General features: G+C 45.6%; 1 protein-coding gene and 1 long non-coding RNA gene across 10 annotated transcripts in view; one reads left to right on the top strand and one right to left on the bottom strand.

The window, feature by feature from the left end:
- Positions 1–20,228, bottom strand: part of bahcc1a (BAH domain and coiled-coil containing 1a) — a 68,065-nt gene that overhangs the window by 7,697 nt on the left and 40,140 nt on the right. For 2 of the 8 annotated variants that reach the window (XM_086184006.1, XM_086184012.1), the window contains exons 4-23: positions 19,869–19,994; positions 17,319–19,655; positions 16,941–17,055; positions 16,657–16,856; positions 16,330–16,491; positions 15,215–15,582; positions 14,186–14,531; positions 12,497–13,438; positions 11,072–11,238; positions 10,832–10,968; positions 10,616–10,729; positions 6,321–6,435; positions 5,788–6,013; positions 5,467–5,661; positions 3,683–3,874; positions 3,280–3,563; positions 2,699–2,779; positions 2,286–2,418; positions 2,074–2,191; positions 984–1,059 (exon numbers count right to left, since the gene is read on the bottom strand). In XM_086184006.1, coding sequence (XP_086040132.1) covers positions 984–1,059; positions 2,074–2,191; positions 2,286–2,418; positions 2,699–2,779; positions 3,280–3,563; positions 3,683–3,874; positions 5,467–5,661; positions 5,788–6,013; positions 6,321–6,435; positions 10,616–10,729; positions 10,832–10,968; positions 11,072–11,238; positions 12,497–13,438; positions 14,186–14,531; positions 15,215–15,582; positions 16,330–16,491; positions 16,657–16,856; positions 16,941–17,055; positions 17,319–19,655; positions 19,869–19,994 — 6,434 coding nt within the window. The remainder of the gene's footprint in view (positions 1–983; positions 1,060–2,073; positions 2,192–2,285; positions 2,419–2,698; positions 2,780–3,279; positions 3,564–3,682; positions 3,875–5,466; positions 5,662–5,787; positions 6,014–6,320; positions 6,436–10,615; positions 10,730–10,831; positions 10,969–11,071; positions 11,239–12,496; positions 13,439–14,185; positions 14,532–15,214; positions 15,583–16,329; positions 16,492–16,656; positions 16,857–16,940; positions 17,056–17,318; positions 19,656–19,868; positions 19,995–20,228) is intronic. The other 6 variants (XM_086184007.1, XM_086184013.1, XM_086184011.1 and 3 more) reach the window with 5 other exon arrangements.
- Positions 504–20,031, top strand: LOC147245053 (uncharacterized). Of its 2 annotated transcripts, none has more exons than XR_015109942.1 (3): positions 504–540; positions 19,470–19,687; positions 19,886–20,031. It is a non-coding gene; the product is annotated as an uncharacterized LOC147245053 (long non-coding RNA). The 2 variants fall into 2 exon arrangements; XR_015109943.1 differs by lacking the exon at positions 504–540 and adding an exon at positions 13,753–14,421 and having other exon boundaries at positions 19,491–19,687.

The following is a 20,228-nucleotide window of genomic DNA, read 5'->3' as shown; positions in this document are numbered from 1 at the left end:
TGATTATGACTCATTACATGGATGGTTTAGGTAAACCTGACTCGATGTGAAAGGATCTTGTGGTTCAGGTTGCGAGACATCTCAAAAACCTAAGGTACAACTTAAAAAAAAAAAAAAGACGTCTACAGCTCCTATGGCCGTTGGCGTATTCCGTCTCTCCAGTATTCGCAGATGTGTCGTCGTTGCTCGATACACTTTGCATTACTTTGGTATTGTTAAGAATTCAAAGTATTTTTGTGCTGCTTTTGCCGTCTTGACAGCCTTTTCTTTTAGCAGTATACTTGTCAACCTTAGCATTTCCTCATAATCCTACATGCACTCCTGCACAGTATTACTGAGCTGAACTGCCAAAACCAAGGGCTTTTGAATGGCGGAAGAAAAGCAGTAAATTTATATGGCCTTTTTTTGGTGGGCATTGTTGTTGAATCAGATACGTTCTTTCTGCTGTTACTGTCTTTAGCAGTGTCATGCTAAACTACAGAGCTACCGCTGCTTTGGACTCCTGGCACGGACGACGCGCTGACCCAAATCTACTAAACGGTAAGAGCCATTCTATCTATGTATGAATACCTCATTAAACCCCTGTCCAATAAATCTGAAATACCCCTTTAAGGTTCACATCATTTCCTCTTTAAACTCCAAAACGTGTTCTGGTATTAGTGGGATCAACACACACACGCACGCACACACACACAGAGCTGAGTTTAATTCACTGACTCGTACACACACAAACCCGAAGATCAAGCCTCCAATCTATTTGTATTCACTTAGAGATTTTACACCCTGAGAGACAGTCAAGGAAGCTTGACAGAGACAAAGCAAAGCGATAGTCAGTCAAAGAAAGACTGGAAGGCCATAGAGAAATGGGTCAAAGGGATGTTTAAGAGGACCAGAGGTGTCGATTGAGCACCAAAGACTAAACAAGACATAGCTTTTCTTGTAACAAAAAAGTGTTTCAGTGTAATGTTTCAGTGTGAACTTACAGCTTCCTGTAACAGTTGCTCCAGTGAATAGATTTTTGGGCGGTTTCCTCTTTCACCATCAATAACAACGCTAAAGCTAGAAACAGAGCACAGCAGAGAGAGAGAGAAAACAATATGAGGATATTTTCAGCAGGTTCAACTATGCTTGCTGGCTTCCATGTCAGACTATTCCCACTCTACAGTTGCAATAGCATCTCGTCGCTGCCTGAGCATGAGCCCAAATGATACGATACGCCAGGAATGGAGCGGTGCAAGTTTTGTTATGTAAGGAAGAAGGATACTGAAGATAGGCCCCAAAAAAATGTAAAAGATGCCTTCCTCAGTAAATTTAACATGATTTCTCTCACACTTGTTATTGCAACATATTGACTGCCAGTGTTTACATGTACAGTTGCAGTCCAGCTTTAGTTAAGCAATTTCATTCAAAAACTATTATTGTTCAAGTGTCAAGAACCAGGTTAAAATCAATTTATTGACGGAAGCCTGTCTGGAAGGTGGCGGTGTGCCCCCTGCGGCTGGTGGCAATCAGACTTTTAGACGCTACGACTGGATATTCAAAGACTGTTGAAGACAAACTGACTTCTTCCTTAGGCTGACACAACATCATCTTTTTCTCCTCATCTGTCCAGAAATGCGTTGTTTCTGTCACATCATCTTCCCTGACAACACCTTCCTTGATTCTGCAGCAGGACCAAGGGAACATGTGCATAACATTTAGGCCATTTTGAAGCCAATTGAAGTGTATTCATACCTGAGTAAATCAATCTCTGACTACGGTGTCTAGGTACTCCAGTCTGACTTCGGAAAATACTAATAAATGTGTATATATGTAGTTAAAATGTCCAGTTTTAGTCTTAAAAACACAATCTCTTGGCTCTCAATGTACTGTATTGTTCTGAATACAAGATGGTATTTTTTTCTTCTTCTTGGGAATACAAGCGCAGAAAATGGGGTTATGTCATATCGGAAACGGAACGGTAATCAAAATGCACAGGGTACATGGACCAGTGAGATGTGAGAGACAGGGAGAATGAGGTGTATAAATATATAAATGTAATTGTATAATCAAAAACACACTGTACAGGCTTACATGTCTGGGAACTCCATAGTGTGGACCCTGGCAGCATATAGAAGCTCATCTTCCTTTGAAACCAGCACCTTCAGTCCGTCAGTTAAGAGTTCTTTGGTCAGGACACAATTAGGAGCTGCTTAAGGAGGAGAGCATCACAATGAATATTTCAACACCTCTGAAACCATCAGCTCCTTGAGGCACGGCAGCGAGATGTGTGCATTATCTCTTACCTTCAGGACTTTTGCTGCTTGAGTTGCTGCTGTCTCCTTCTTCTTCTTCTTCCGAGAAGCTGCTACCATCCATCTGAAAACCCTCATCGGCCGCAAAACTCTCCAGCAGCCGACTCACCGCCCTTCCCTTTGACTGTAGAACACAACGGAAAGGAGGAATCCAAAGATGCCGGGATGAATGAAAAATAAACACAGTCGTGTGATAGATGAGAGATGACATTATTTAGCATGTACGCTCCCATGATCTCCTCCCCTAAGATTACACAGCAGGAGTGTGAGCTATATGCAATGTGCTGAGTACTTTTAATAGTTCTGCAGTGACGAGCGATGAATCTGGGACAGTAAGAGGTCACCAGAATCATTACTAGAAGACAAGGATGGATGGTGTTTCGTTTGGGATTTGCATCTGGTACCTGTTGGTCCTTGGCCCTTCTGCCTCTGCTGCACTCCTCGCTCGGTGGGGTTGGAGCCGCCACTGACCAGCAACTTCGCCGCTATTGAAGTCAACATGAGGGTGGATAAGATGAATTGTGAGATAGTGCTATATCTCCACAAGCACTCAAAAACATGAAATTAGCAATACATGTCCAAACTTCTCCCTGGCAGTGGTGGATTGTGATTAATTTACTCAAGTACTTGACTTACTTCATGTTATAGTCGCTTCCTATTTCGATCCCACCACATTTCAGAGGTAATTTTACCTCATTGCTTTATCTAGTAGCTTTATTCAGTAATTACTTTACACTTGAAAATTGCAGCTGAAACTGAAATGCTGCTTTATTTCAGTAGGTTAAAAAAAAGTCAGTAAAATAGTTTGCAATTTAGTATTATTTGCTGGTAAAACCAACATTCTGAAAAGTGTCGCTTATGTCTAATGATTAGGATGAGATGAAACCTTTTCTTGAGCAGAAATATATTTTTCAGCACTATATGATTAATTTCCATAACAGATAATCAACTCATTAACCACCTTCATGTAAAGCCTTCAGCTAACCTTATTAATTGCCCCTCTCAGCATGGTGCTCTTGCGGGTTGCCCTCTTCAGCCTCTCACTCGTGGTCTGAAAGGTCACCAGTCCAATGCTCCTCCGGAAGCGGTTGCCTCGATTTCCGTGGCCTCCCCACCGAGGCTCCTTCGCCCTGGGTGCACATGGCTTCCTGACCGCTTCAGGACTGTGGTCTTCATGGTGGTTTTTCATTGCAGTGCCCAGGCCCAGCCTGCAGGGGGTCTTCTTCCTCACTTTGACTTCCCCCTCAGCTCGAGACAGACTCTGGGAGCCTGAGCAGTTCAATTAGAGAAACAGACTTAGACCAATTTTACAAGCCTGAAAGAGAAACACAAAACAGATGCTTCCCATGATGATTACATATAAATCACCAGTCAAAGGACAGTCTTACCATAAAGCTCCTGTCTCTGTTTTTTGTTCCTGGCTTTCTGATTAGCCTCAAGTTTAACAATGGAGGAAGGAGTCGGACCTGTCACGGAGGAGCTAGAGGTGACGTCTCGGGAGGGCTGGGCTCTGAAGTCTTGACCTTCATCCGTATCATAACTACCTTCCTCCTCTTCTTCTTCCTCCTCTTCTTCTTCTTCTAAAGGAGCAAGAAAATAATAGTTTTATGAGCTTACTTGGCTTATATATATTTTCAAGCCATAACAAACCAGAGAAACTCTTTAACTTTTCTCCATCCGTTCACAAGCACTTCATTAGCATTGAAGTAAATAGTTCAACTGTTCATAGAAATGATGTATGAAGTGCTTCGCTTCAATGGTATTTCCCGGTGTGAACCCACATGCTACAGACCTGGTGTATTTGGAGTGTGGGGTTGACTTTATGTGTGTGTTTGTCACTTCACTCTCAAGCAGCTCTTTGACCCAGTCTGCTAGTCTCCAGGGCTGTCAAAGCCTCTCAGAGGCAAGTGTCCACAGCTGCACATGTAGCTCACACCGGCCAACAATGTTGATCACTGAGGTGCCAAGCGTCCGTGAACACCTCGGCGCTTCACAAGAAATTCATCACCTTTAACACCCAAGTCTGGTTGCTTTCAAAATGATTTACAAATTCACAAAACGGACACTAGAGATGGAGTACCGTTGTATGTGTCGTGACGGATACCGGATCTTATGTGTTCGCTATCCTCTTGTGAGACATAAATATGTCAGGGGTTGTTTGTTTACTTTTTTATTTGAAATAAATCTTCTTTGTGTGCTGTAGTTTTCAAACCCAATTCAGACAATTTTAGCCCTGTGTGAAAGGAAATGCAGCCGTCTCTGCCAATGGCTCCCACAAAGAAACATCCGTAAAACATTTTAGTTGGACACAACTTTTCCTCTCTTTTTTGGCATGACATTTGTACGAGAAAACTCCTAGATTGCCTTGTGACGTGCGTGGATTATTACTGTCCACCCTATCTTGTGAGAAAGAAAAAGGAGTAAAAGGGTTGTTGCTGCCATAACATGGAGTTTTATAGTAGGTTGACATAAAGCACTGAGCAGCATTTTGCCTCATATCTTGTGTTTTATTCACTGTTTCCTTCTTTATTTTGTATGCTCTCATCTCTCCCAGTCTTCCTTCCGTCCCGCGTCCCCTGTCCTCACCTGCCTCCCCCTGTCTCTGTGCCAGCTCGTCCTTAAGTATCACATCCTCCTTAATGTTTTTCTCCCCTGGTTTTTGGATCTTTGCCTTGTTTTCCCCTGTACCGTGCCTTTAGCTACTCCCTTCGAGGTTTGTCATCCTTTCCTCTGATTGACCTGTCGACGGTACCCTGCAAGTAAAGACTGTTCTTTGATCAAGATTCTGTCTCCCATTGATGCAAGTCTTAACTTTGTTGCATCAGTTGGGACACATACTGGTATCTGATAAGCCTTTGCTGATCTATTTACTTCAAATGGACTTCCATGATTGTATTTCATGTCTAAATGATGCAACATACCGCAGTCTGCAGTTTTAACGCAGGCCTGTTTTTGGTTTAAATCCCAGCTTACTCCTTTGTTTTAAAAGGATTTAATCATGTGTAGGGCAAACGGTTCTACACACCTCGTCTTTGCTAATCATGTGTGTTCAAGGCAGCAAAGGAGAGCCCAGAATTTGTAATACATTGGGGGTCAAGGGTCCAAGCCCAGCAATCCAACTATAGCAGGTTTCCGTGGCCACTTTCATTAACTTTTGTGTCCGCAGTCTCACCATGATCAGAGGAGTCACTCTCTGGGGGGGAGCTCTCCCCCACCTCCATGGCCTCCTGTCTCTGAGCACGGAGAACTCGTGCTCTGGGCTTGCTCCGACGAGAGGAATCTTGTGTCAGGGTGATGCTCCCTTTTTTCCGTCCACGTCGTACCTGTCCAGGCCAGCTCTCCTGGGGGCTACTGTCCACACTGGCTGCTGAGAGAGTTTGAAAACCTTTCAGAGTTTCTTGAGTTGTAGGTTGAATTTTAGGGATTCAGTGATACGAACGCAGAAACAAAGTACTGTGCGTATTTGAACCAAACGGCATATGGCAGGGTGTACCTGTGTCACTTTGTCCCCCTGATTCTCGCCTGAGCTCAGCTTTAATCGTGCCCTGGTTTCTGTGTCCATGCTTAGGGTTGCAAGGTGAAACCTCCTTGTCCCTGGAGCCGAGTCCCGAGAGATTCTTTTTACCCTGGGCTTTCTGTTTGAGCTGTGCCACATCAGCGGCCAGCTTGGAGCTGAGCACACTGTGGAGACCACTTTTTCTGCAGCCCTGCGCTTTTATCTGCAACCGCAGAGAGAGATGAGAGAGACAGTTACACTCCCGGTCGCAGCAGCCGCCAAAGCATCACAATGTGTCAGAGGAAAAAAAAGTCACTACATAGTGAAGAAACATGAATGGTATGAAACCCTGTGGAAAACAAAAAAAAAGATGTGAATATGAGATGCAAAAGATTTGACCAGTGAGGGTTACATCTCATTAGACATAGTCTGCAACAAAGGAAAACATCAAACACAAAGAGACAAAGTGTGGCCTCTTTCATTTCTAGTCACACCAAGGACAAAAAGGAGGACGACAATGGAGCCCTGACCTGTGTGCTGCTGAGTCGCTCAAAGCCTCGACTGGACAGCCTCTTCTTCCTTCTCTGGTTGTCTCCGCCCCCTCCTATCTCCTCAGGCATCAGGGAATGCCCTGCCACCATCGACCTGCCAGTCAAAACAAGAGAGATGCATTCATTAGAAAAGAATGGCGGTGGTGTAAAAGAAAAAAAGAGGGGGTAGGACATCACAGGGGAAATACAGAGTTGAGTCACCTCCCAGTGGGATCTAATAATTCCTCATTCTCTGATGAACAGAAAAAAAAAAAGGACAAGGATAGCCCAGTGTCTGAACGGCATACTTGAAAAATTGGGATCTAACAAGGGACCCTGGGATTGTTTGAGGCCACAGTGTCATAAGCAGTCTTAACGCTTCATCTAGGGAGTGTTGTTTCAGCCTGTGAAACACTGTGTAGCTTTGAAGAATACGGTGAATGGTTGGAGGGCATTGCATTTGTATGCAGCTCTATTGTTCTCTGAGAAAATCATAGCTCTCCAGTTGTATTTCATATGTGGCACACTCGTTTCCCTACACTGAGCAGCATCACAGGCCAACCACTTCAAATGCCCTTGAATTTCCCACTGGAAGCCTGCCCATAGACCACACCGACATAAGCCAGGCCATGCTCAAACAAAAGATTAACTTCCCCTGTCCTAGTGTGCATACAGCCTGTGAAATCAGTCACATTCACAGAGTAATCAGAGTTTAAATGTGAAGCAGATAAATACAGTCCATTATTGCTTGCATATTGTACCAGATCACAACCTCTTCGTGTGTCGGAATCCAATGTTTCTTTTAAAGAAGTAGTGTATAGTCGGTTGAGGGGTCTTTTGGGAGTAATTGAATATTATAGTCATGGAGTTATGTTGTCGCTGGTGTCTGCATATGAGAGGGAGCCCTATTGCTTTTTTTTTTTGCTTTTTTTTTACGAGTAGCAGCTTCATTGAGCTGTACCCTTTCTACACAAGCTAGCAGAAAGTTGTGCTTTACACAAAAGTCTTCTTGTTCAACAGCAGCTGATCAGTAAACTAGCTGGCCAGGCATCATGGCAACAACGCACTGAATTTATGAGGTTATACAGAGGATAAGGGTGATGATCAAATACATGAGGAACAGAGACCGAAAGAGAAGTAAACTGCATCTCTGTACCAAATTCCATTAAGAAAACAAGCATTTTAAACGTTGTTTGCATGGACAGATGTGACAAAGCATGAATTCAAAGGTGATATCGATCCAAAGCATGATGGAGTTCTTTCAGCAGTATTTTAAACTCCTATTTGCGTAAAAACACCATAGCTGAGCTAAAAAATAAAACGGCAATATTTGCAAGCCATGGTTGATGAAGGACAGAAAAGTTGCATTTACTTAACAAGCGCCTCTTCCTCTCCTGCTATCCAGTTATGAAGGGTGAATATTTACAGGTTGATTCTGACCACTAACCACGTGTGACCTCTCAGTTACCATGTTGAACTGCACACTCCCGTCCTTTCCTCACGTTTTCACTTTGATCAGATAAAACTGGACACTTCTTTTTAATCTTTTATAAGCGTGTTTGAACATTTGTAGACTAACAAGGTCATTTAATTCCAAAGATCAGTGACTCTTTTTTGTTTGGCTGAGCTGACTAAGCAGCAGCTTGGGCTGGCAAAACAACAGTGATAGATGTGTTCAAGTTTTATTTTAATTTTACTTAATGGTGATATTAGGAGCTGGAGTCTCCATCTTAACAGCTAGATGTCACTAAAACCTACACACTGGACCTTTATATATACTGTGGGAAAACAGAATGAAAATACAGAGTACTCTATGTAGGCCCTGTTAAAATCTCTATCATCCAAATGCGTCCGTAACAAAACATCAGAAAAGAATGAATGCGATTGTTGGATTGACTGACTGACAAGAGAGTGACAGAGGTAGCAGTGGAGTGTGAGTTGTTCTTGTGAGGAGGATCCCACCACGAGCTGCCTTCTGCTGCTGACAAACACTACGTGACAGATTCCCCACCCCCACCCCCGCTGGGGCTGAGCATACAGTAGTGACTAATTAAACAGAATTGATTAGCAGTGTATGCTGGAGAGTAGAGATGAGCGAGTGCAGCTTTATCTGGATCGGTTAAAACCAAACAGAGAGCCAGATCTGTACTCTGAATGGGCCGGCCTTAAACAAGGGGCGTAAGTGCGTGCGAGCGTGCGTGCGTGTGTGCGTGCGTGCGTGTGTGTGTGTGTGTGTGTGCGCGCACTTGGACGAGTTGAGCATATCTACATAATTATCTACATACACATTATATATGCGCGTGTGTGTGTGTGTGTATATATGTATATACATATAATTTTTTTATTTATTTTTTCATATATCATTTCCTAAAATAAACTTAAAAGCAGAAACTTCAGGAAATCAATCACGCATCACATGCAGTATTACAAGAATGAGGTAAAATATATTAAATATATTTCCAAAGTCGATTTTAGCTTTTTCTCTCTATTTTCAACCCTTTGTTTAGAACTCTTTTTCTATTTTTTAGAAATCCAGTCAAAAACAAAACCCGGGTGAACTTGGTCATTTACAGTCAGCTTCAGACCCACAAACAACACGCAGTCCGAGTTGTGTTGTCAATAATATACATATACAAAATAATATGAATTCAACCCATCTGGAAGTGCAAGCTGTGCAGCAGAACTGCGCCGGTCCGTGTAGGGAGGGGGCGGTTCTCTGTGTGTAGTGGGCCTATCACAGAACCAAGCGGATGCAGGGAGGATTTCCTTCATCGTGTATTGACGCATTTTACTAAGATGACAATCATGATAGTAAAAGGCAAATTATCTGTACTGGATATTTGTTTCAGTACTTTCCCTGCTGGAGAGCTCTACCCCCTTCCCCTCAGTCAAAAGAGGCACACAAAGGACGCCTGTGCTCTACCCACAGGGCTAACACAAGCACGCAGAAAACAAACAATGCCTGCGTAAATGCTCTTTATGCATAAAGCTGCATGCTCTTTGCTTGGATGCATCGAACGCACGAGCAGGAGTTCTTGGATGCATTGCTAACTCCAACACTGACATACGGCAGACGGGCTGGGCTGCTGACCCACGACCCTCCGACATGGCAGGTGCAGTAAATGTGTTTATATAACCCTGCCATGTAAATAAAAATACCACCATTGTTCATAACTGGGGCTCAAAACCGCAATCTACTGTACTTCGGCCTGTAAAAACACCCTGCATCCCTGTGATGGCACCCACCCTCCTCCATCTAGTGCGCTTCACTGAAGAGCCCTGGCCCTGTTACCCTTTCACTTGGGTGTCATTGTCACCCAGCATCAGTGTCCCCAATTTGAGCAGCTCTGGCCTGGCGAGGGGGCAGGGGTACACGGGTGGAAGAAGAGTAGAGGTGACATCACAGAGGGACAGTGGACGTTTGCCCGGAAACCAGAGAGAGAGAGAGAGATAGACAGAGGGAGGGAGAGAGAGAGAGGAGAGAAGAGAAGCCTACATGCTGACATTTAATGCTCCAAGCCTTTCCAAACCCTGATGACAAGAATAAGTGAAGCCTGACAGAAAACCTTATCAGTTCTGCCACAACAGCAAACCACCAAAATTGTGTCCCCTCTTTTGACAAAAGCTGACTTGATTTTTCTGAGATGTAATCATCACATTTCGAGCCCTTGTTTCTTGAATAATCTCTTTATATCTCTTCCACTCTTTTCTTTTTATTCGCCTGTACTTCTCAGCGTATTCCCCTATACTTCTCTCTCACAGACAGACTTGCGGACGTTGTATGAAAACTCTTAAATGTCAGCTTATCTCTGAGCGCCTGGGCTGTCTGACCGTCATGTTATCCTTTGGACCCGTGGTGACCCTGTGGGGCTGTAATGGCAGTGGTGTGTCACATTCCTGCTGCTGGGACAGATTACAGTAGAATTCACAGTACTCTAATTACATCCTCTGCCTGTCATCCCTCAGCCAGCAGCCGTCTCCCTTCAAACCCAACCCAACTAAGAACAGCATTCAGAACAGTAATGCTACTGAGATTAGGAGGGATAAAACCTAATGAGACCTTTGAGTGTTTTTGCAGTCTGTATATATTTAGCAATATTCTATGTAAGCTGTTATACAATTAACGCCAGTGTTGAAAAGGGGTAAGTGGACTTCCTTGAATGGTTCATCTGTGGTCTCCCATTTCCTGTTTATGCCAAGGCAAGGCAGTCCCTGTGTGCCAATGATACACAGGGGCTTATCAAGCAAGACTGGACTGAATCCAACCTGCTAAGATGGACCGAATAATCACTCACTTGACTTTTCTTTGGCCCTCAGAAGACGACACTGGTCCCGTAGTCAGGATGGGTTTTCTTTTCCTGGGCCGCCCTGGTCCTCTTCTTGCAGGGCTGCGAGGTGTTTCCTCTTTCCTGTTTGTGCACAAATACAAAGAGACCGCATATGTAGCATCTTAACTCAAAAATATTGTAGCCAGGGTGGAGATGCGCTCGAGGGAAAAGAGGACAACTCACTGATGATCATGTTTCCTCTGAAGCTTAGCCAGCTCCCTCTGCTTCTCTTTGTAGCGACGCTGTAGCTCAGCCAACTTCACACGCATTGCAAGCTCAGGACCGTCCATTGTTTCCATGCTACCTTTAGCTTGGCACACCTGAATCGCACATGATAAGCAGTATTTTCTGCACTTATCTGTTCCATGAAAATTCCAAGGGATATATTATGTTTCAGGGCATTAACAAGGGGTGCAGTCCTACCGGTTCATTGCGAGGCGTCCAGCTGCATTTCCTGCGTAAATTGAGGATCTTGCGAGCTGGAAATTGTCGTTCCGAACATGTGCTGCTGCCTTCCTGGGTGCCTGTCTCAAGCGATCGGGCTGCGGCCAAGGTAGCAAGGCTATGGAGGTCAAACAGCAACTCTCCCTCTGTTATGGTTAAAAAAAAAAAAAAATGCTTGAAATTGTGTCTATGCATGCTTGGAAAACCCTACAACTCAAAAAAAATTGTGCATGTGAAAGCCACGTGCACACATGGCAAACAAATGATGAGGGCGAAAGCCATTACAGGAAATTAGGCACATTAACCCTGTAGGAGCAACATATTTCATAGGTCATATTGATGTAAATTAACCAGACTACTACTGTTCCGCCAGAGGCATTCATGGACTGAGCAAGAAAGTGAAAATGAGGAGTTGCAGTCTAGTCACAGAGACTCAGAGAGACGCTAAAGTAACTCTGACTGTGTCACGTCTTTACATGAATATATAAAGAATAATGAGTCTTCTTGTTTCTCTTCTTGTTAGTACTTGTTTTGATACAGACGATTGTTGTGACTCTGAAACGACATGTGCCACTTCCCTGAGCTGTCAACAGTTTTGCATCATGAAGACAACATCACTGACTCTGGAATCAGTTGATGATACCCTTTTTTTTTTAAACAAGCCTCTTTTGGGAGATGTTAAATGCATTAGGATGCTGTGGTAAACACAAAACATCCTTTTGCATGAATAAAAAAAAAAACACATGGCACTTTGAAAAACAAGGAAGCTTTTAAAGGCACTTTAAAACAATGGGGTCTAATTAGCAAGGCAATGCTCCAGGGTGCTGAAAACATTGACTGCTTTTGTGATTACACGCTAACTTTCAGTACCGTGTTGTGTATGCGGGAGCAGGAAACCAATTGGTGTTTTTCTTTTTTTCTTTCTTTCTCCCATATTTGCAATTGTGTGTGTTTGTGCACACATATGTATCAAACAGTAGCAGGGTAGACAGACAGAAAGACTGTTCCCAAAGGAAAGCTGTAAGGGAGAGACAGGGAGTGAGGAAGGGAGGTGTACACCCCTCACTCAGCCCTGTCCTCCTACTTCTTCTCCCTCTCCTGAGGCCTCGGCATCGTGAGAACAACCTTTTAGGAAATAAAAGTGCCTTTAGTACACCAAAGGAAAGGAGCAGCAAGCAACCATTCAGACGGCTTCTCTAGGGGATGTTAGAATTCACCAGAGGCTCTTAAGGCCAGCAAGAAAAGAGACACATCTAGGAAGGAAGACAGAGCAGTGGAAGATAGGCCTGGGGAGGGAGTGGGAGTCATTGGGTGCCAAGGACAAGCTAAAACTACGAGAGAGAACGGTATTCTGCTGATATTAGCTTGTTTTTGTTTGCACATAAATGTGTATGTGTTCCTCACCCTGGTTTTCCCCACAGTTGTGCCTTTGCTGTTGTAGCTCCAGATCTACCAGCTCACTGAGGAGCTCCATACCCTGATGGGGGTTGGGCTGTACTGGAGCGACTGATGGGGTGCTGAAAGGGAACAAGGGGAATGGAGGTACATCGGTGCAGAATGCTGCAGCAATCAGCAGCTCTAGACTCCAGTAGCATGGCACAAGAGGTTTGTGGGGCACAGTGACGGCTGCCTGGCTCGGGCTTGGGACAGACGCTGAGGCGGGGGAAAGACACGTCAAATCCACTGAGGCGTCATCAGGGGTCATTTTATTCCTGTGCTGCTGGTTGCTGTCCTTTGCTTCCTCGGGGGAGGAAGACTGCTGCTCAGGGGCTGCAGGGGAAGCAGGGTCAAGCTCGATGATGGTGGCCAGCACTGACTCCTGCTCTCCAGGCATGTTGACCTTTTGAGAATGCTCCACCTGGCTCTCCTCACCCGCCGCCTCATCATCTTCTTCCAAGGTGATGACAGCAGCTGGCCTTTCAGGCTCCTCTGTTGAAAGGGTGACTGGACAGGAAGCAGCCTCGCACACTGGGCTATCAGCAGGGGGACAGACCATCACCTCTTCCTCAGCGGCCCCCTGCTCCTCCACCTCATTCTCTCCAGGCACATAGTTGGATACTGTCACTCCTGCTACCTCCACCTCCTCCCTCTGTTCCAGAACTCTCTCAACTCTTTCTTCTTCTCCTTGCTCTACTTCCTTGGGTGAAAGGGGTTCTGGGAGAGGCCTGACCACGGCTTGACAATCTAGCCCCTCCCCTAGGCTTGAGAGAGGTTGGGGAGCACGCTCAGCAGGCTCCACTTGGACCGCTTCTAGATCGGCCGGTTCAGCCAGCTGAACATCCTGGGGGGAGGGCCCGCTCCTGTAGCCGATTGTGATAGCAGGATACGTGTATCCGGGTGGCAAGTCTTTGGAGAAAAAGAATCAGAGTCAGACAAAATTCTGATCAAATGTCTCACAAAAACATTTCATCACGCAGTTTTGTTGATTTGATTTGTAAACCTTACACTTAGAGCTGTTAAGCAAATCCTTATACACCAGGCCAATGGCTTTACTTCATTTCCCTGCTACCTTTTAGGTCATGAGAGGTGAAAACCAGAAAAGGGAAATGGAATGGCACTCTGCCTTGATCTCCCACGGTGGAGGAGCACATGTAACCCTCTGTGAAAGTGTAATTTGAAGTGGGCCAGGCCTTTGGTTTATCACAATGCCTGAATCAATTCCTCTGGCGTGCAGCAGACTTGAGCCAGACAGTAATGATGATGAAGAGAGTGTGGGGTCTGTGGGTTGGTGGAGATGCAAGGGCTGGAATTGAGGTGTTTCACAGTCATTAGCGGTGGTAACAGTACAGGAAAGCCCCAGCTCAGCTAGTAGCCATTTTTCTATAGCTTTGAACTACTCAGTCAATCAGAATCTTGCCAACACAGCCACCCACACACTTTACCACCCCACCGGCAGAAAAAAGGATAATTAAAAACAGTGGCCGTTCCCTTTTATTATTGTATACTGTAAAAGGTATTGTTATATGAGAGTTTCCAGCTCTGTTGCTGTAATATCTGTAATCATCTGCATCTTATTAGAAACAGCAGTGCCTTTGATGAGGCTTCACCTGGCTTTGTGGCACATCTGTTTATTTTATGTTTCTGTCTGCTTACCAGGCTCAAGAGAATCTGGGTAATCCTGCGGGGGCTGACCCTCTCCTCTCTTGTCCTGGGTTTCGGCCCCCTTGGGCATCTGTGGTGGGGCTGGACTGATGGCAGGAGAGTGAGGAGCCGTAACAGCCGGACTAGGAGCAGGACAAGGTGTAGACGGAGTACTTTTGGGATGTGGTCGCAGAGAGGGAGACTGGCAACATGGGGATAGATGAGCAGCGCAGGCTCCAGAAGGAGAGGTATTCCTCTGAGCTGGGTTGTAGGAATAGGGCTTGGCTGGTTTAGATGTCCTGGGTTCTGAAATAAGTTCCTCCAGGTCAACAGAAGGCTCATCTGGCCTCTTCTGGATCTATGGTATTCGAAAGAAATCCATTAAATATCTGTTTTCTGTGTGCAAAGCATTGCAATATAATTATGAATAGAAGAAGAAAGCACGCAAAGAGCACATGGAAGCTACCAAATACAACCATACAATCATCCCTTCATGGTTTTGTCTTTCATACATTTAAGTCTGGGAGAATAATATTTATCCCTTTAATTTAAAGACATTGGCTCAAAATTGCATTCAAATATGCTCACTTTTTTTTCAAAAATTTCAACCATTATATCAAAAGTGGGTTTTTTTAGGGGAGGGGGGGGGTTTGGCTATCGGATCCAGAATACGTAAATGTTCCTTTTGTCAATCATTTCACTTCAATTCAAGGGATTTGACTGAATCTCTCAAACATCCCAAAAAAAAACAGAAGAGTTGTGAGGATCCAGGATCTACAATTTTATCCAGATTGCATCCAAGTGTTCATTGACATGTCCTCTGTCTTTCCACCCATTTTCACATTAATCTGTATTAGTTTTTATTTTCGAGATATCCTACTAATAGAAAAATGCCTGTGATCGCTTAAATGGAGTTCATGTAATTTGAATATCCTACATTGTTTTGAAAATTTCAGATAAACACACTCATATTAAGACTTGTTCTCTTGTTAAGGTAGATGCATAGACTTACTGAAGATATATTTTTGGCTTTACATTCACCTGTACATTGTGAGAGGCTTGATGTTGCATGTCCATGCCATGCACAGCTCTGTGCTGCTGCTGCTGCTGCTGCTGCTGCTGCTGCTGCTGCTGTTGCTGCTGCTGCTGTTGCTGCTGTTGCTGCTGCTGCTGCTGCTGCTGCTGCTGTTGCTGCTGCTGCTGCTGTTGTTGGGGTTGAGAATGTGGTTGTGGTTGTTGTGACTGGTGGCTTTGGTGCTGATGCTGGAGCTGTTGATGCTGCTGGAGAGCATACAGCTCCTGTTGCCGTAGAAACTGGGATCGGGAGTACACAGCAGGATGCTGCATGTGGGAGGGTGGGCCCCGGGCACCATACACAGGGGGCCACAGCCCTGGCTGTTCCATCACATCTAATGAGCAAAAGGAGGAGGATTTTGATGGATGTGGCTACTTTAGAATGAAAATACATGCCTGAACATACACACTTTAGCAACATGTTATTGTCACTGTGTTATCTATATCTCTCATTATCCATCTCCCACACACGTATTTTAAAACAGCAAAACCATTATGGATCATTTAGAAATAATTGCATCCACATTTTATAACATCGGTATGAATAAATCTTCTCTAAAAAGATTTTTGACTTCACAGAACAACATCTCCCCAGGCAAAAGCAATCCCACACTCGCCCCCGCTATGAACAGAAAGCTGTCTCCTAAGAACTGCCTTGAGAGTTTACTGGAATGCTGGGGAAAAAAGTCCTGACAGTGATGAAATGCAAACAGATGATGATGTCTGTAGGTTGATTGAAGGTCAAAATGCTTCACTAGAAATGTGTGTTTGTCTCAATAGAGCATTCAGTGTGGCCTTTTCGGCAAAAAGTCCCACCTGTCCAGCCAAACCATTGAAGAGGAGGTTTGTGTAACAGCCCAAAAAGAACATTAGTTCCCATGCCTGAGGTTGGACAGCCTATTATGTGGCTTCAAGGATCAGTACTGCTTATTATTGGTAAAATGTAATGACATATATCCTGCCAAGGAAGAAGTGAGCTCCTACCTATATGAAGAATCTTATCATATACAGAGTCTGTGTGTACTAATGTGCTTCACAAACACACTTGACTTTACAAAGGCTATTGTTAGGTCATGACATACCAAGGTGATGGGTTCCCGGATGGGCAGGGGGCTCAGTGGGGAGGACCACCAACTGGGCTGAGGGATCCTGAGGCAGAGGCAGGACTGGTTGTAGAGGGCCTGGCATGGCTGCGGAGAATCCTGGAGGCAGATTCTGGTGCAGGGCAGTGTGACCTATACCTGCTTTGTAAGACAGGATGTGAGTTTTGATGATCTAGACTTCATATAAACTAATTTATATATACATGAAGTCATTAAATTCATTCTAAACTTAGCAGGGAACCAATAAAAATAATTGGGTTGAAGTGATGGTATCACAGTCTTGTTTGGAAAATATCATTCTCTTACCATAAGAATGTCCCGTCATCCAGAGAGATGGGCTTCCAGTCCTTGGCATCCAGTGATGGTGAGCAGAATGTGCAGCATGATCTCCTAATTGGCCAGACTGGAGGGAAGTCCCGCCTGGGACCATGAGATGAGAGGTGAGGTCTCCATGACAGCTGTTAGAGGGATGGATCCTTGCAAACTCCACCCTTTCCTTATTATCCCTGCACCAGAATCAGACAAAGATAAGGAAATGAAGACTAGCAGTATTCTAACGGTCCAGTTGAATATACTGGGTATTTGTTTACCTGATGTATGCATCTCTGTCTCTGTCCAAACAAGTCAGACCTATATGTTCCCCACTCATCATCTTCCTCTCCTCCTCGGTGGTAGGATCTGAGGGGTACATGGTGTGGGGTGGTCCTGTGAGACAAACATTAGCTTAACCATTTGATTTTAAATCCCCTGGTGATTATATATTCCCTCTTCTCTCATCATTTCTCAAAAGATCATCTCAATTCAGTTGAGACTTGGAGATACTGATAGTGCTTATTAAATTGCCCTACTAAAAATATTTTAACCTTATTCTTATATACTTAACTCTTCATGGCCTATTTCTTTCATCATTTCTCTTTTTTTAAAAATACCTCACCTCTTTTCATGAGGTAGTGACCCGGACTGCTTACCTTTCACAGAGGGATGCACCCTGCCGTGTCGCCCTGGGGGGTGACCGTCTGATGAGCGACACGATGGCTCCCTTTGTCTGGCCACAGCCACTGCAATTCCCACTGGTGGCTGCCGTACCTCACTTTCCCCATGATTTGCATCCCCGATATCCCTGCTTCGCCCACCATAATCAGGGCGCTCGTTGTCATTGTTTGGACCTTTTCTGGAAGGTAGAGTCTGTTTGTTACTCTGTAGGGCACAGCTTCCCCCAGCAGGACCTGATTTCAGGCTTCCCAGCCCACCAAAAGGGCTTTTCTGGGAGAGGAGCAGTGGCTGTTGCTGGTTGCTGTATTTGAGTAAGCTTTTCATGGCACTGTTCTCCCCCTGCGTTGGACCCTGGGGCTCAGGCTGCTGCTGTGGCTGCTGTTGCTGACTGAGGGGAGGTGCAGAAGTAGGCTGAGGAGGGGGCAGGTTAATTCCTGGTGGTTGTTGCTGCTGCTGTTGTTGCTGCTGGGAATGTGGCCCACTATTGCTTCCTAACTCCATGTAGGACTTTCTCTGTTCCTCCTCAGGTTGTGACATGTGGTGGGAAGGCCGCATGGCCCAGGGTGGTACTGGGGGTTGCTGGTGGTGGTGCTGCCCACTATTGTTGCTGTATCCATAAGTGGACATATCCATCTTTCTCTTCATCTCCTGACCAGTCCCCTGGTTCAGCTCAGCTGGAGAAGGAGCATCTGGGCCAGGTCGGCCATGCTGCTGATGGCGTATCCTGGCTACTTTTTGGCCATCTCTCTGTAAGGAGCAGCTACCTCCTGGACCAGGGCCATGGGCTGATCCAGCTCCACTATGTTGACCCATATTTTTATTTCCAAGTGGGGAGGAGTTAGGTGGGGGTCCCGGATGGGAACAGTCTCTGTAGGGAGAAGTGTTGACAGAATGGGGGACAGAGTGTCCAGTCTTGGGCCCCTGGGACATTGAGGGTCTGAACACATCCATGTCTACACCAGTGTTGACACACTCAGCACTACGTGATCGTACAACCTGGTGCTGCTTTTGGGGATGTGGAGGCTGTTGTTGCTGCTGTTGGGTAGGTGGGGGAAGCTGTGATGGTTGAAGATGTTGGTGGTGGGTCTGCATCCAGTCTGGCGCTTTCTCTGTCTTTCTGTACGGGTGCTGTTGTTGCTGTTGCTGTTTTCTGTGCCAGCTACTATGGTGCCCACCACCTCCATTCTTTTCTATTACTTTGTCCTTGGTATTGCCACCTCCCCCTCCACTTGCCACACCCTGGCAATCAGGGTTACCAAGCTGGAATGGGCCACTGGGTTTTTCCCCCAGGTCTGCCACAGATGGCACAAATGTCGGCCCTGTGACTTTAGGGTCTCGCCCTGCATTGGCTGGCCCCCTTTCATGTGAAGTAGGGTTAGCTAGAGGGGCAGGAGGAGGCGGACAGAAGAAGTCTGGGTGGTGGTGTGTATGGTGGGAATGATGCGGGTGGTGTGGGTGGCTGGGGTGCAGCTGAAGGCAGTGGAAGCCCCCTGGGTGAGGATGTGTATGAGGGTGTGCATGAGGATGTGTGTGGGGGTGTGCTCCTCCAGCAGCAGAACCCATGTGTAAGGGTGGGGGAACAGAGTAGGGCAGAGAATGGTGGAGTGGTGCCTGACCCCTTTCCAGACAGTCTGAGGGTTGTTCACTGATCCTCATCTCCCCACTTACCCCCTCTTTGGTGCAGCGACTACTGCCACTAGAGCCCATATGTCTGCCCTGGGTGCTTCCCCCACCTCCCATAACGCCAAGGGGGGTGCCCTCACCTCCACAGCTGGACATGGATGCCTTAGCCCCTGCTCCATTTCCTGTCTCACCATTTTGCATCTTGCCATTGTGTAAGCAGGCACTGAAGGGCTTGCCCATACTCTGGGGGTGTTCCTTGCTGTACTCCATGGTGAGTGTTGCCCTGTGCCTCTCCAAGGCTCGACTGTTGACCTCCTCCAGGGGCAGAGGGTGCTGTGGATAGTGTGGGTGCTGTTGATGGGTTTGGGAATGGTGGTGGTGGTGTGTGGGCTGGGGTGGCTGGTGGCTATGGTGCTGCTGTTGCTGCTGCTGTTGCTGTTGCTGCTGCTGCTGTCTTTCCTTTGCTTCCTGTTTGCTACTGGACCTCTCCTTGTCTTTTACAGGTACTACTCCTCTCTCCACAGAACCCTCTTTAAGACCCTTATGTAGACCAACACCAGCCACTGTGTCTCTGTCTCTGCTGCAAGACCCCTGGGAGAGTCCTGAGCCTGACCTGGACATGGGTGGCAAAGTGTGATTGGTTGAGATGAGAGGTGGCTGGGACGGGAGGCCTCGAAGGTAGAAGTTCTCTACAAGAGGAAGGGACACAAGTCAGCAAAAAGTAATATATTACTCAAATAAGAAAAGGCTATGACAGAATTAGAATATTCTGCTCTCATGTTTGTGTCATTGAGCATTCTAATATAAATATCCCAATCAAATTTCAGCCATAATATATTTCAAAAATTTGTTTTTAACATCTTATTTCTGTCTGATTAAATTTTAATCATCTCTTGCTTCACCTTTTTGGGTGTCATAGAAACGGTGTTGCCCATAGAGAACTCCACTGTTGGCATGGTGATCCAAGTGGCTCATGGGAAGGAAAGTGTGGGCCAGACTCCCTGAGAATCGAGGATACCCTGGAGCAGCTGAAATGGATAGCAAGAGACAACTGATAAGACAGGGCAATAAGATGCAGTTATCCAGACCCAGACTAACCCAGCATAATCCTTCAGTTCCAATGCAGCTGGTGGTGTTCATACGCAAATAAGTACTGGCTCTGCCTGTCATGTTTGCCTTTCCTGGCTGAGTTTAGAATGCAAACAATACAAGACAAGCTCAGTCTTGGGAATTGCTGTAATGTCTGAAATTTGTCTTTGAAA

Source organism: Aulostomus chinensis, chromosome 18, assembly GCF_037954235.1.
Source record: "Aulostomus chinensis isolate RoL2024-O1b breed Wild chromosome 18, RoL_Achi_v1.0, whole genome shotgun sequence".
NCBI classification, from domain to species: domain Eukaryota; kingdom Metazoa; phylum Chordata; class Actinopteri; order Syngnathiformes; family Aulostomidae; genus Aulostomus; species Aulostomus chinensis.
This window is presented reverse-complemented; position numbering and strand designations above follow the sequence as displayed.